This window comes from Grampus griseus, assembly GCF_964374135.1.
Source record: "Grampus griseus genome assembly, chromosome: 16".
In the NCBI taxonomy this organism is placed as follows: Eukaryota; Metazoa; Chordata; class Mammalia; order Artiodactyla; family Delphinidae; genus Grampus; species Grampus griseus.
Genome location: NC_139010.1, coordinates 58,645,457 through 58,662,097, shown reverse-complemented (window position 1 = coordinate 58,662,097; position 16,641 = coordinate 58,645,457). Strand labels below are relative to the sequence as shown.

At 43.5% G+C, this 16,641-nt stretch overlaps 1 protein-coding gene across 1 annotated transcript in view; it reads left to right on the top strand.

Annotated features, from left to right (window-relative positions):
- Window positions 1-16,641, top strand: part of PKD2L1 (polycystin 2 like 1, transient receptor potential cation channel) — a gene marked incomplete at both ends in the record, with an annotated part of 34,000 nt that overhangs the window by 15,016 nt on the left and 2,343 nt on the right. Inside the window, 12 exon segments of the mRNA XM_082673514.1 lie at window positions 10,365-10,492; window positions 10,963-11,103; window positions 11,107-11,155; window positions 11,158-11,204; window positions 12,180-12,400; window positions 12,569-12,797; window positions 13,477-13,644; window positions 13,827-13,857; window positions 13,860-14,007; window positions 14,305-14,425; window positions 15,284-15,382; window positions 15,592-15,713. Of these exon segments, the coding sequence (XP_082529640.1) occupies window positions 10,365-10,492; window positions 10,963-11,103; window positions 11,107-11,155; window positions 11,158-11,204; window positions 12,180-12,400; window positions 12,569-12,797; window positions 13,477-13,644; window positions 13,827-13,857; window positions 13,860-14,007; window positions 14,305-14,425; window positions 15,284-15,382; window positions 15,592-15,713 (1,504 nt within the window).

Below are 16,641 nucleotides of genomic sequence, written 5' to 3'. Positions count from 1 at the left end.
TGGCCTGGAGCCCATCTTCTTCTTACCCCAGGAAGTGTGAACAGGAGACCAGTTGTAAATGTCTAGCCTGGAGCCCATCTATCTCCTGCCTCAGTTGTACCAACTTACATAGGAAAAGTTTGATAATGTGTTTCAAGGAGTTCACGCCCTTCAAAGCGATAATGACATGGTCTCTATTTAAATGATTTAAAAATCAATCCATATATTAATTACTTAAATATGTCTTCCCTTTCTATAGAACAATTTGAGAGCCTCCTTTTGTGTACTGAGTGAGCATGCCCTGTGGTAAAGGAGGTGATGCATTTATCTGCCGTGTCTGAAGCTGTCTTCATACATTTTTCCTGGACTGCTTTAATTTTGCAATATCACATGAGCCAATCAATGATGGGCTACCCTTAACAGACCCTGTAACTCCAGAGAGAATCAATTCTTGGCATTGGATGAACCTATGGTTTGGTCATGGTATTGATTATCCTACAGTCTTCACGGAATCATTGATTCATGCAGCTTGGATTGCAAAATTACAGGTGAAGTCCATGGCTTCTCTGTAGTGAAATCACTCATTACCAATTCTACTATACCTTAGTCACCTTTCTGTAATCTTTTATAAGGATAGTGCGTGAAACGGTGGCATCATAATTGGGGTAACCCCGATATATGTGGTTTAGGTATGTCTTGCCTGGTTTCCCAGCTTTCCTGGGTCCACATTTTCAAGGACTCTAGCCATGGCACCCTTTAACATCACGGGCTCTTCTCTTAATGCTTCCTCAGTTTTAGTATTAAATATCTCTTTGGTGTAGGTAGGTATAGGCAGCAAAGTCTTTTTTTTTTTAATTTATTTAATTTATTTATTTTTGGCTGGGTGGGGTCTTCGTTGCTGCACGTGGGCTTTCTCTAGTTGTGGCAAGCGGGGCCTACTCTTTGTTGCAGTGCACGTGCTCCTCATTGCAGTGGCTTCTCTTGTTGCAGGGCATGGGCTCTAGGCTCGTGGGCCTCAGTGGTTGTGGCACGTGGGATCAGTAGTTGTGGCTCACGGGCTCTTGAGCGCAGGCTCAGTAGTTGTGGCGCACGGGCTTAGTTGCTCCGCGGCATGTGGGATCTTCCCGGACCAAGGATCGAACCTGTGTCCCCTACATTGGCAGGCGGATTCTTAACCACTGTGCCACCAGGGAAGTCCTAGGCAGCAAAGTCTTTAAACCTCAGGTCTATAGTACTCTCCATGGCCTTGGCTTTTTTCAAGATGATCAGTCTCTGGGAGATCTCAGGCAAAATCTTTCAAGGAAACACAGATAAGAGCAAGCACAATCTTACTCTATAACCTTCTAGGAGGATATGTGTAGAACCACTTCTGACTCATCAGCTAGTAAAAAAACCCATACTGAGGCAGGTCTCTTATGTTATACCCCAGTTGGCATCTTCTCTTGAAACAGTGTGCCCTTCTTAAAGACCAAAGCTATATATGTCATATATCTCTCCTGATATTGCTGAAGTTCATTCTATGTCTTGAGGTTTTTGGACAAGAACTATGCTATTTGGGGGGCAGTATTTTCTCTTTCCAGGATGGCCCTGAAGAAGACCATCCATCTTCCTCAGGGCCTTTGACCTCCTGGTTTAACTGCTGTCTTAATAAACTTTTCAAGTGGTTCTGAAACCATGTAACAGTTTACAATCCATCAGCTAAGGTTATATTAAATCTATAAGAATCAATTGCTTTTGCTCGCTCTTGCATCTGCACTAAGAAATTGAACAGAACAGAGAAATTCCAGCAGCTGATCACAAGTGTATTCTTGTGGCCTGTTCCCTAGTCCCATCTTCAATCACGTAGGTATCTTATTTCAGTATTTCATCCCCTGAGATAATCTGTTACGAAATTGATTCAGCATGGACACATATTTATAGGTCTTTCTTACCCCTGTCATAAGATCTCAGAGCTATCAGAAATTTTAGGGGGATCACTGGTGAGTTCTTGGATTCGTTTTCCACTTCTCAGAATGATCACCTTCAGCCTGATTGGATTCCTTCAAAAGCAACTCATAACCCTTTGGCCGTGAATCTGCTTTCCTAAGAAGAAACGGGCCATGTGTAGTCATAGGTTCTCTACAACTTTAATCCTCTCAACGTGAGTCCTAAAAGGCTTGATAATGCTTAGTTACCAAGGCAGCTGTGAGTGATAGAGTTCTCTCAGCTGTATTCTCTTAGATACACTGATGTGAAATTCTTCAGTGAACGCTCTGAGGACTTAACCCTTCCCTCATTTCCAGGTTCCAACTTTCTTCTGCCTGCTCTCCATCTTAAGAACCATAAGGCATTTGGAATCCAACTTTGGATGATCCAATAGCATTAATCAGAATGTGTCAGTGGAATGGCAAGCAAAGAAGAGAGTGAAGGGAGGAATTGCCCAAGAAGAACAATAAAATAATTTATTTTTTTAAAAACGTTTTCATTTTGTATTTATTTGTTTATTTATTATTTATTTTGGCTGCACTGGGTCTTAGTTGCGGGATCTTCGTTGCAGCATGCATGCGGGATCTAGTTCTCTGATCAGGGATCAAACCCGGCCCCCCTGCATCGGGAGTGCGGAGTCTTACCCACTGGACCACCAGGGAAGTCCTGACAACAAAAGAATTTCTTAATAGGGGACATCATACTAAGAAAAGGAAAAATGTTCTGTGTATCCAGTAAATGGTTTTAACCAAGAGGTCTGAGATTAGACTTGGCTTTTCTTAGGATAGGAATTTTGTGCTAACAGCTTGTTGACTTCAACTCTTTTTCCCTCTCTGCTTATCCTAATTTTCTTAGAAAAGTTCCTTTTGCAAAGTATCCTTCTGATATGGATGTATTCATATGAATTGCTTCAGTTGGGATGTTGGCTGCAATAACAGTGGCTTAAATAAGATAGAAGCTTGTTTCTCTGTCATGTAACAATCTGAGGTATAAGAAGCCCTGGACTAATGTGGGGCTCCACAATCATGTGGGGCCCAGGCTCATTCTACCTTATTGCTTTGCCATCCTCAACGTATGGCATCTGTCTCATGTTCCAGCTCCTGCTCTTATGTCCATGCTCTAGCCAACAGGAAGTAGGAAAATAGAAAGGGAAAGCATTTTCCTTCCTTTTAAGGACATAAGTCAGAGATGTACATGGGAACATGTCACTTCACTTGTATTCCATTGGCCAAAATTTATTCAAATGTCACTATACCTAGCTGCAAGGGAAGTTGGATAATGTGATGTTTAGTTGGGCAGCCATGTGCCCCTAGATAAAATTATATTATTATGCAAGAAGGAGAGGAAAGCTATTGGGGAATAACTAGCAGTTTGTGCCAGGTAGGGGAAGAGTAAATCGTGCCCATAGTTTGGCATGGGAGCAGTAACAGCTAATGGAATCTGGAGAAATCAAGGAACTTATAACCTCCCTGACATAAATCATAATGGAAGCTGATGAGATATGGTTCTTTTCCATCAGGAATGAGTATTAAAGTGTTTAGCTAAGTTATTGTGAAACTATCATCAGAGGCTGTTGGGGAGGCATTAAGAAGGGTGAGTTCAGGGCATTGTATTTTATTTCACAAGGTAGTAGACTCACCCTGTAGGGATAATCATAGACCTTATTTCCCTCCAAATTATTTACATGACCAAAGCCAAACAGGATCCAGTGTCCTAATAAATAGGTAAAATATTTCAGAGAGCTTCTCAGCAAGCCAGGTGATAAGAGAGGCTCAGGAAAAGACCATCAGAGGAGCTGTTGGTTAAATATATAGAATTGGTAAAGCCCAAGGAACTTCCAACTCTTCAACAGTTGGAGGACTGTTATCACAGTGGAAGTTCTATCCACATAATGACTGTCAGGGCTGGGATTGGGGTGAAAGAGACCTCCATTTTTCTAGAGAAGCATCCTCAATGCTTTTCCTCAGAGCTAGCCAGTTAGCAGTTGGCTTTTGCGTGTCAAACACTTGAAGGCACAGAGTTTCCAACAGAGGAGTAGTGTAGACACATAAAGGAATTATACACTTGCTGGCAGAAGCACCCCAGCTCTTCAAGGTTCTTTGTCAATTAGTTGAGAGAAGGGATCTCGTTCCTGCTCAGAAAGAGTGCTGTTAGAAAAGGATGGCTATGTTCCCTTAAATAGTAATTAGGGACAGGGAAGGAGCTCAGTAGCATGATGATAACCTGTATGGCAATCACCCAGGAAAGGAGAGGCACAAAGCAACTGCTGACTTCTTATTGCTCTGATCTGGGAAGGTCTTCCAGCACTTCAAAAAAGAGGACAAGAATATTTGGTCTCTACTATAAATATTGGAATGGATAAAATCAAATTATTATTCAAGCTCACGATGATGATGATTAATAATAATTATTACAGTCACACTTAGTTAATTACAATATACTTATGCCCCACCTATGTCCAAAAGGAATCTGAGCCACTTACATTAAAAAGCACAAATACAGGGACCCAGTGGTTAAGACTCCTCGCTCCCAATGCAGGGCCTTGTCAGGGAACTAGATCCCTCATGCCATGACTGAAAAAAAAAAAAGATCCCGCATGCCGCAACTAAGACCCAGAGCAGCCAAATAAATAAATAAATAAATAAATGTTTTTAAAACACAGATACAATAAAATATAACCCTTTAGAATTGTAATAAAAAGACTTAACAAAAGACTGGGAAGAGATAGGGAAGGAAGATAACTTAAGATAAACAAATGCACTGCAAGTGAGAACAAAGCCTGAGGTTCCTGGAAAACAAAGCAAAGAAGAAAACACAAATAGATTGAGTAGTTCTCATTGTGAGTAAGAAAGAGCACACCAGTTAATAAGAAGATGCTAACTCTGGGAAGAATTGGCTTTGTTGGATTTTATGTAAGAAACATGGAATATCATAATGGATAAAAGCGATGTTAAAGATTGGAGCTACTTTTCTGTTGACTGTGTTTTATATCTGCCTCCCTTAAAATCTGTATAATATCCTTACTCTATAAAGGCAATTTTTAGGAGTAGGGATATATATTTACATACGTATATATATATATATATATTTATGTATCTCTGTACATACATATATGTGTGCATATATGTACAATTTAGATATTTGTAAACACACATATATATGTTTGTGTGTATAAATTTCATGATATTCTAGAAATCTGACTTTACCCAAAAATATAGTTCAGAAAGCTTTGAGAAATGAATGGTATTCCTAGAATATCATCCTCAGTTGACCTAGTCAGCAAACCCTCTTCAATATAGGGTAATAATGTATTTTAATTAATGTAGACTTTGTCACAGATATGCTAAAGTCATCCACAGCCCTCTAGAGACGTTCAGACAGTAGCAGAAGCTTTTCTAGCTCCATTTTCCTCAGAAATAATGCAATCTTTTTGAAAATGTCGTGGTTTTCCTATAAGTAAGGAATATGTCACAATAAAATAAAATCCAGTGAAAACAGGCTTAAACCTGAATGGAATTTTTTGTCTAGGTAATGAAAGTCCAGAGGAGGACAGGGTTCAGGGCTGATCAATCCAGTGGCTTAAGGACATCATCAAAGACTCACCTGTTTCTGTTATTCAGTTCTCTCAGCTGCACAATCAGTTTCATGCTAAGTCTGGATCATCTGGAGCTTTCTTATTCATATCTAGTAAGAGACAGTAGGTCCCAAAATGTTCCAGAAATCTCTCTTCATGAGTTCTTGATCTCAAATGGATTACATGCCCATCCCTGAACTGATAATGGTACCAAGGGAGGGGTATTTGTGGATTAGCTTAGCACTGAGCTCCCTGTCCAAGTCCTAGAGCCAGCTGTGGATTCAGCATCTGGCAACATATGTGAGATGCTTAGTAGAGGTGTGATACCTCAAATAAAATCATGGTATGAACCAAGAGAGGGTCTTAGGAAGTAGTCACAAAGCCCAATATAGCATCCAGCACCTGGAAATTTCATCCTGTGACTTGAAAACAAATAGGTAGAAAGATTTTAAAAATGATTTTATTATTTTTATGTTCTATTATTATAGCATTAATTGAACTCCATGGGAATGAAGAGAAATAAAATCTGCCTATTATACTATTCATTAAAAAGTCCAATTTTCCTTTAAGGTTTTATATATTTACTATTTTTAAAGTATTTAAATGTAATGATAGCAGCAAAACAATTTTGCATTTTGCTTTTATTACCATTTCAATGGTTGTATCATACTCCATTAAGTGGCTCAGTGATATAAGTTATTTATAATTATCTATAATTTATTGCCTCTCTGTAGGACATTTAGGTTGCTTGTAATTTTTTGATGTTGTAAATAACCCAGGTAACATTTTTATGCCTGCGATTTTTTTCCTTCGAGACTCATCTATGTCAGAGTATGATTCTTCATACAGATTTATATACATTTATTCACTTATACCAGAATGAAGAAATTTGAAGCTTCTTTTTTTAAAAAATTAATTTATTATTAATTTTTGGGGTGCATTGGGTCTTCGTTGCTGTGCGCAGGCTTTCTCTAGTTGCAGCAAGCGGTGTGCGGGCTTCTCATTGCAGTGGCTTCTCTTGTTGCGGAGCACGAGCTCTAGGTGCACAGGCTTCAGTAGTTGTGGCATGCAGGCTCAGTAGTTGTGGCGCACGGGCTTAGCTGCTCCGTGGCATGTGGGATCTTTGCTCCGTGGCATGTGGGATCTTCCTGGAACAGGGATCGAATCCGTGTCCCCTGCATTGGCAGACGGATTCTTAACCACGGAGCCACCAGGGAAGTCCCTGAAGCTTCTTTTAAGATGCTGATCTTTTGAGTTTACCAACTGCTTTCATAATTTGCCTCCTGACTCAGATATTGAACTCTTCAAATAGTTTTCTTATAAGGATACCTTATAAACGTGCACAATCCTAACCATTTGGATTGACCTTTGGAAGGAGAGTCAGGTCCCTAATCAGAAGGATTTTGAGTAGTGGAGTGATATGTTAGTATAATGTAGAGCAGTGGCTAAATTCAGGGTCTTTGGAGAGAATCAGACCTGAGTTTGAATTCAAGTCTACCTCTTTGCCATCTGATCTTTGGACAAATTATTTAATAACATTTTCGATTTCAGTTATCTGCATAAAATACAGATAGTTCCTACTACTTTATGAGGTTTTTTTTCAGGATTATGGGAGAAAATGTATTCAAAGCCTGGTGAATAATAAGTGTCAGTAGTAGTGATTATTGTTATTATTCAGCAACTGTGAATTTGACCTGAAGCCAAGGGTAAAAGGCATGATATAATGTATAGGAGAATTTAGTTTCTCTCCAAGAGAAAAAACATCAGATTCCCTGTAGTGGATGTGGCCACCTGGTCTCTGAATCCCTTTCACAGCATCCTCATGTAGTCATTGTCCAGTGTCTGAAAATTTCCTGGAATGAGGCCCTCACTACACCTAAAAGTGCTGACATACTGACATTTGATATACTGACACAAATTCTGATTCCTCCCTGCTCCTGTCCTTTCTCTGGCCTAGTGTTACCTTTTGAAGCACACAGAGCAACTCCACTCCTTCACTGGATCTTAAAGGAAGGCTCCAGGAAGGCCAGCCACTGCCCATTGCAGGAACCCCTTCCACGTGATCCTCAGAAGATGGTCCTTTGCTGACACTCTCAGGGGCAAAATGGATGTTTGTGAAGTGTGGTCCTTTTCTTAATAGGAAGCACTAATGGTTAGGAATCTCTGCCTTTTATGAAACTTAAGTTTTCCCTCCTGTAACTTCTACCTTTTGGATATAGTGCTGTCCTTAAAGCAGAACAGAATTAGTTTACTATGGAGGCAAACAGATTTGCATTTGAATCCTGGCTCCCTTAGTTGTTTACCTTGGGAAAGTGACTTCAGCCCTCTGAGACTGGGAAATAATAGCACCTAATACATAAGGTTGTTGTAGGATTGAATGAAATAAGCATGTCAAGCACTTAACACAGGGCATATATTAGGTGTTCTGAGTATCAGTGGGCATTTGACTAGGTGAAACCATCTTTCTCAGAATACATAGTCTTTACTGTCTTGGATAATAATCAGTGATGTTATGCCTCCGTAAAGGGTTGACAATCTGTTCAGAGCAATACTGATTTTGAGTGGTAACTTTGGAGAATTGGAGAGGAGGAAAAGATATAGCCGTGACTACCACCTAGTGGCCATCTAGAGGTATAACAATTTAATCAGCAATGTCTTTAGGAAAAAGTTCAGCTCACTGACCATCAGTTCTAACTGCGGCGGACCCTCAGCAGACAGAAGTTTGATTTCCAACCCATTTTCCAGATCCAGAAGAGTTGAGTCTGAGTCCTACAGATACTGAGGATGGGAATCACAGATTTGATTTAGAGAGAAGTCAAGTCATTTCTTGGAATTAATAGAGTGGAATGCGGAAATGTGAAATAATAATGCTTTCTTTTTGCTGATTTCCTCCTGGAAACGTATGATGTTGCTTGTGCCTAATCTGGGACCACTCACCGGCCTTTCTTTCCCCCAAGACTGTGGATGAACTTCAGTCCACACCAAAGCATTCCCTTTCCAGAAAGGGAATAAAATATGTTCCAAGATTTGAAAATAAAATTCTTAAAGGGAATTGCTCACAAGAGGCTGACAAATCCTACTTTAAATTTTTTGATTTAATTTTTTGATTTAAAGTTTAATTAGTGAACTGAAAAGTTACAAGAGTAATACAAAGAGTTCTTACATATATTTCACCCAGATCTCCCAAATACGAATATTTTACCATGCTCGCTTTTCCTTTATCATTCTCTCTCTCTGCCCGCCTCTTTCTCTTCACACATATACACACACAACTGTTTGAGGGTAAACTGCAGACATAATGTCCTGTTATTTCTAAATACTTTAATGTGTATTTTGTAAAAACAAGGAAATGATCAAAGTCAGGAAATTATCGATGATCCAGTACTATCATCTAATGAACAGACCTTATTACAGTTTCACCAATTATTCCACTAATAGCCTTTACAGCAAAAGAAAAAAATTATGGTCCAGGATATAATCCTAACTGGATGCACATATTGCATGTAGTTTTCATGGTTCTTTAGTATTTTAGGACAATTTCTTTGTTTTTCATGACCTGGCTAAAAAACTGAGTAACAATTCAAAATATTGACAAATTATAAAAAGTTTTATAGAATTATAAAAATTTTAAAGACAGAAATCCATGAGTTCATACTGATATATATACATGAATAAATTAATGAGGAAGAAGGAAAAGCTCTTCCTGAAGAGAATGCCAACTAATAAACGCAGAGGGAATGATGGAATGAGAAAATCACAGCTTGACAACCTTAATAGTAATAATTAGGCAAAAGTTGTCAAAGGATGCTAAAACTAGTAAGTGAAAGATTGATGAATAACAGGATATTTGCATAGTTTCCAAGTATTTCCCCACAGAATATGTATTCATTACAAAGAGAAAAATAATAATTGTATATTGAAGAAAGCTGGATGATACCACCTTAACAAGGGATCAAAGTTAATATCACCAGTAATAATACAGTTACACAATTTATGCCTCCTAATATCATGCACTGAAAAGGACACAGTCTCCTTCTTTGATATTCCTTGCCAAAAATGTATAATCTGAATTTAAACACAAGGAAATATCAAACAAATCTAAATTGAGGGGCAATCTATGAAGTAAATGGCTTATACTCTTCAAATTGTGCCTTTAACCAGAAAACTTATAGCGTCCCTTGACAGCCCTACTTCAGATGTGTGTATTAGGGTGGTCAAGGGAGATCTAGTTCTTCAGGGCAAAGGCCATGTTTTATTTTGATCTGGGGATGCTCTGAGTCCCTCTCTCAGGAGACAACTGTGCCCATCAGGATGCACCAGGGCCAGAGGTGCCATGCCTACCTCCTACTCCCATGACTGCAGAGTCGCTGACTCCAAGGTCCAGGATACCACATCTCCATTGTACGATATTTGACCAGGGCCTTGGCATACTCTAGAATTTGGAGGCATTTTCCCAAGGGCATTAATAGAGGACAAATAAAAGGAAGCACTACCTGATGCAGAAGGTAGAAATTTCCTGGCTCTGGGGAGTAAGAACTAGGAAGTTAAGCTGGTTCCGGAAGAGAAAAGTGAATATTCAGAATGATGATGTCAAGAGATAATTACTGAGTGGAGTTCAGTCTTTCTGAGGTGAGTTGGGAAGAGAGAAAGAGAGCTTATAACCACAACTCTTCCCTAATGTATTCCCTGGTTTCCCCAATGCAACCGTCAGCCTCCTTAGCCAACTCTAGGGGATAGGTCCCATCCGGGTGGCATCTTTGGCCTCAGGGCAGAGGCTTTCCTGTCCCCTCTGGATAATGGAGAAGGGAACAGTGTTCAAGACACAGCCTCTTGGGTTGGTTTCTAGTGACCTATGGATTGACAAGCTCCAGCGCCTATTACTACACCAAAGTGAGGTCTGAGCTCTTCTTACATACCCCATCAGACACTGGAGTCTCCTTCCAGGCCATCAGCAGCATGGCCGACTTCTGGGATGTGAGATCTCCTCTGTCCCTCCCCTCTTCTTCTCAATGGCCTAAAGCCTGAGGCCACAGGCCAGGGTTCAGGGATGTCAGTGGACAGTGGATAAGGCCATATCCAGAGACCAGGTCATTCCAGAATCAGGCCGAGTCAAAGGATCAGGCATGAATTAAAGGGTCAGACTAGACAGAGTTCAGCTAGTGATAGGTTAGAAATCAGGATGATAATCAGAGATTTAAGTCAGTACTTCAACTAGTATTGAGAATCAGAGGTAAGGCAGAATTTCAAACTGTATTTTAAATAAAGAATAAGGCCACATCAGGCTAAGATCTGGCCAAGGTTCATGACTCAGCTGAAGAGTCCAACGGAAGCATACTGGAGACAAGCTGGAGGGGTCAGGGAGTGTGGGAAAAGGTCATTCTAAGGGTAAGGGTCAGGATGAGGCTGGGTCAGGTTCAACCCAGTTCACGGTCTAATTTGCCCAGGGCCCACTACTGGACAGTTTGTATTGGACCAAATGGTACAACAACCAGAGCCTGGGCCGCGGCTCCCACTCCGTCATCTACTATGAGAACCTGCTGCTGGGGGCTCCGAGGCTGTGGCAGCTGAGGGTCCGCAATGACTCCTGAGTGGTGCACGAGGACTTCCACGAGGACATTCTGAGCTGCCACGACGTCTACACCCCAAAGAAGAACAACTCCCCTTTGGTCTCCTCAGTGGCATAGCGTGAGTGAGTCCCCCCACCAGTGTCGCAGGGCTTGCCCCTCTGAGCCTGACACCATCCCAGGTTTGGGAACTACTTCCATTGAGTCTTAAGGAGCCTTGGGGGTACTTGGGGGAGTGGGGGGCATCTCTCTGAGACCCATCTGTGACTGTTTGGAGACCTTGGTCTGGGGTCACTGAGGAACAGAGAGGGTGTGTTAGCAGACAGAGCCATAGCCTCTGGACTTGTTTCCACACACAGGTCACAGTCACAGTTGCCCTACTCTGGAGGCACTCCTGCCAGAGGAAGCATCCTTTCTTGCCCAGAATTCCCTCAGGGGTATGGAGAATGGATGAAACATTGATGCTGCCACACGAGTCATGCTTGGAAGAGTCTGACCCTTGGAACTAATAGCGGAAGGCAGAAAGGGGCCAAGGATGGATGAGGAATTAGGGAAGAAACGGGAGATGTGTGGATAGGACAGGAAGAAGGGGAAGGAAATAAGGGTCCAGGGAGGAAAGTTTGTGGACAGAACAGAAAATCATAGGGTTAAGTAGACAGGTGCAAAACTACAAGAGCAGAAGGGGTCTTTTCTGGCTTATGTGGGCCAGGTGCTTCCTTTATGGGGACTACTCAGGCTGGCGTCAAAAGTGGGCTTGGGTTTGTCATCCGTAGGCTTGGTGACAACGTGAAAATCAGGAGATTTACATTTGAGTTTCAGTTCTGCCACTAACTAGTTGGATTATCTCAGATATCTGAGTCTTAGTTTCCTCATTTGTAAAATGTAGATAATATTTACCCTCCCCTCCTCAAATAGTTATATTAAACAAGGTAATATATGTGAAATATATTTTATATATATATATATATATATATATATATATATATATGAAACTGTAAAGCCAAGACAATTATAAAGTATTGCCGTTGCCTTGGGAGACCAGCTTCTGGGGCTGGTTCAGACCTCTCTGCTCAGATGGCTTCTTCTGTGACAGATAGACCTACCACTCACAGGATGAGCTGGGGGGCTTCTCTCACTGGGGCCAGCTCACAAGCTACAGCGGAGGTGGCTACCACCTGGACCTTCCAGGATCTCGACAGACTAGTGCAGAGGCACTCAGGGACCTTCAGGAGGGCCTGTGGCCGGACAGGGGCAGTCGGGTGGTCTTCATTGACTTCTCAGTCTACAACGCCAATATTAATCTTTTCTGTGTTCTGAGGTGGGTCCCCGTTCCCTGCCTTCCCTCCATCCATGGCTCCTGATTCCCTTCTCCTCTGCTGGAGACCCTTCCCTAAACTTGTACCCTATGGTGGGGGTGGGGAGGGGAGGGGATGGGTAGAACTGTTCCAGCCCAGGCCCTACCAGACATCTCCCCCTCCTCCCACAGACTGGTGGTGGAGTTTCCAGCTACAGGAGGTACCATCCCATCCTGGCAAATCTGCACAGTTAAGCTGATCCGCTGTGTCGGCAACTGGGACTTCTTTATCACTGGCTGTGAGATCATCTTCTGCATCTTCATCGTCTACTACGTAGTGGAGGAGAGCCTGGGGCTCCACATCCACCGGCTTCGTTACCTCAGCAGCATCTGGAACATTCTGGACCTGGTGGTCATCTTGGTGAGGGACAGATATCTTAGACTTGGGACATATGGGGTGGTGGAAGGAATCTACCCTGATAGGGGCTCCAAGTTCTTCCTTTTGGAGTCCCAAGTCCTCCTTGTGACTTCTGGTCAAATCACTGAGTAACAGCTCCCTAAACCAAAGGCTGATGTTCCCCTGGCTCAGCCCTGGAAAAATCCTGTCTCTATATCCCCTCTCCCTCTGGCTTATGATCCAGGCCCTGCTCTTTTATTTTTGTACTTGATATTAAGTTCCTCTTCTGTCTCTTGCCTTCATGACCTGTCCCCTTGACACCCCCCCGCCTTTTCTCTTCACTCCTATTAAAATTTTCTGCCTCTTCATCTTCGTCACCTTCCTATTAACAGAACACATTAATTTCTGACCAAGGCTGGGAAGTGGTGGGGGAAATAAAATTGCTTGGCTCCATTTCTCCATGGTCCTTTACAACCTACATATTTACCACTGGCCCTAAAGCCTTCTCTTGGGCTTTAAGACGTTCCCCAATCATCCTATCCAGTTCCTTTTGAACCTGAGATAGTCAACAACTCAGCAGGGAAGGATGTGGTTTTTCTCCCCACCTGTCTTACGCACCGTAGCTCACCCCTGGGACCTCACTGTTGAACTTCCCTTGAGATCCTCTTGACTCTCTGACACCCCCCGGGTCCTGTCGTAACAGCTCTCCATCGTGGATGTGGCCTTCCACATATTCCGAACCCTCGAGGTGAATCGGCTGATGGGGAAGCTTCTGCAGCAGCCAAACACGTATGCTGACTTTGAGTTCCTCGCCTTCTGGCAGACACAATACAACATGAACGCTGTCAACCTCTTCTTTGCCTGGATCAAGGTACCCTGGGATTCCTCACCCCCAGCAACACCTCAGGGCACGCGTTCTCCCTTCCTCAGGACTTGTCTCATTTTCCTTGTCTGGTGTGGCAACTCCTGTGGCCCCCTTAGGCCCCTGGGATGGACCGTTCCAGGCTTTTCTGTTTTCTTCCCTAATTGCTTGGTTCAACATGGCCCTTCCAGATATTCAAGCACATCAGCTTCAGTAAGACCATGACCAGCTCTCCTCCACGCTGGCCCGCTGTGCCAAGGACATGCTGGGCTTCGCCGTCATGTTCTTCATCGTGTTTTTCGCCTATGCCCAGCTGGGCTACCTGCTTTTGGGGACCCAAGTGGAAAGCTTCAGCACTTTCATCAAGTGCATGTGTGTGTTCTGCCCCTTCACTCCTCCCTGGCCCCTCACCCTCCAGCTCTGTGGATGTGTGTATCCTTGGGGCAGCTGGGTATGTGGACGTGGGCGTGTCTGTGCTTAAGCATCTGTGTGAGTTCCTGGAAGCCCTGGTGTGTGTGCTCAGTGTCTCTGCACCCTGTTCTGTCTCCATCAGATTGGGCGGAGGTGCAGGGACGGGTCTGAGTTCACTGAAGAGCGGTAGGGAGGAAATTGGGATGGGGTCAGCGTTGTGGTTGGGCTCTGGGTGAGTCCCAGACCCCGGTCTCTAAGTTTCACTCAGTTCCGGATCATCCTTGGGGATTTTGACTACAATGCTATCAACAATGCCAACCGCATCCTGGGACCAGCCTACTTTTTCACCTATGTCTTCTTCGTCTTCTTTGTGCTCCTCGTGAGGGTCCCTCTGAGGGGTGGGGATTTGGGAACCTGAAGGGTGGAGACGTGGATGGCCTGCAGGGTGGGGGTTTGACCCCCCTCCATGTTCTGCACTAATGATTATGATGGGTTTCTCAAATCAAGTGTGGAGAGGTGGGGGAGGGAAGAGCTTCCGGATCTTCTGAGAGCTGGCTAATGTGTGGTCAGCACAGTTAGGCAGTTTGCACAGTATAAGGAAATCTGCAGGCTCCCTCACTAAAATCAAACCCCTATCCTCCAAGGATGGAAGGAGAAGGAAAAGTGCCTCATGAGGAGAAGAGACTGCCCCTAGAAGCTTCTCCGCCTATTCTCTAAGACTCCCCTTCCTCTGGGGATCTCTGGCTTTTTCTACTACCACTGTTGTGTATTTGCTCTCTCTCCCTGCCAACCATGAAAGATCTGGGTTTGATTTTTATCAGGAAAGCCAGTATGTTTCTTTATTTGATCAGTGGATGGGGATACAGACATGGATTGGGGATGGATGGTAAAGAGAGCACAATTTTACTCTCACCGAGGAAAGTTTCTGGCTTCAGTGACTGGTGGACTCTTACATGGAGGGGGTCTGTGGCATATGTTGGGGTATCTTTGTGGTCGTTACTGCAGCAGTTGAGTGAGGACACCCGGTTGATGAGGGAGCATGACCCATCTGTAACAGAATTATGCTGAAAGGCTGGGCTCTGGGGACCCAGAGATGTGGGGATTAGTGGGCTGCAGAGCTGGGGCTGAAAGCACCGGCCCTTTTAGAACATGTGTCTGGGACATTAATAGGGTCAATGGGCTCGATGCTGTTAATGGGTCTGGGAGTAAGGACCCCAGTCCCTGTTTTATCCTCCAGAATATGTTTCTGGCTATCATCAATGACACATACTCAGAGGTCAGAGAGGAGTTGGCTGGACAGAAGGATGAGCTACAGCTTTCGGACCTCCTGAAACAGGTGACTACTTGGTCTCCTTGAGCCACACATGTGCATCAGGGCCCAGGTCCGAGGCTCTGTGTCCTGGTCTGTGCCTGACTGGTTAGGGGCCTGTGCCCATGTGTGCCTTCAGCTTATCCCTGGGATCCTGTCACCCTGTGGGTGGGCGTGGGAGTAAGAGATGAAGAGGAGGCTGTGGGAACTGGTGCCTGTTTCCTTTCCCCTTCCAGGGCTACAACAAGGCCCTCCTGAGGCTGCATCTGAGGAAGGAGCAGGTTTCAGACGTGCAGAAGGTCCTGCAGGGTGGGGAGCAGAAGATCCAGTTTGAGGATTTCACCAACACCTTGAAGGAGTGAGCACCCAGAGATCCAACCTTCCCTGACATTGGTCTGTAAGTCCTTGACCCTCAAGCATACATCCTTTGCCTATAAGCCTCTGACCTTGGACAGTGGGCCTTTGACCTTGGCTTACAGGCCTTTGACCTTGGTTTATAGGTCTCTGATCCTGACCTTCAGAACTGTGCCCTTGGTTTAAAGGACTCTGACAATGTTCTATGATATTCTGGACCTTGTTGAACAACTCTTAGGACTAGTGTAATAATGATACCCTAATCATCATAGACATTCCCTCATTCCCAACTAAGATCAGCATAAAACTCTGATCTTCCTTCTATGCTCCCCCACAAACACAGGTCTATTTCCTTAGCCATCCTCTCCCTGCTTCCCAGTTAAACATATAAACAAGCATTGAACAAATATATTGTGAGCACCAGCTGTGAGCCAGGCACACAGTTGAATGAGACAAAGTCTTTGTCCTCCAGGAGTTCATAGAGTCTGTAAGCAAATAAACAGAATCACTGAACAAGTTCCACAATAGAAGTAACTAGAAGAGAGGGAGCATGGGGTAATAAAAGCATATACAAAGGCAAAGAGGTATGAAATTGAGCAACATATACAGGACTAATAAGTAGCTGAGCATTGCAAGGTATCAGATGAAAGGTCGGGCAGAGCAGATGAGGCCAGAGAAATGGGCTAAGGTCACACTGGGAAAAGCCTTGAACACCACTACTCTATTCAAACAATAGGGTGCCCAGGAGGGATTTTAAGCAGGGAAGGGGTATATTTAGTCTTGTACTTTAGAAAGGTTAATTACTCTAATTGCATTATGAAGGATGGATTTCAGGGGAAGGGAAGACCATAGGGCAGGGGGTGTGGGGGAGAGGGCAGGTTATCTGGAGGCAAAGAGATTTCGCAGTAATTCCTTTAGGAGATCATGAGGGC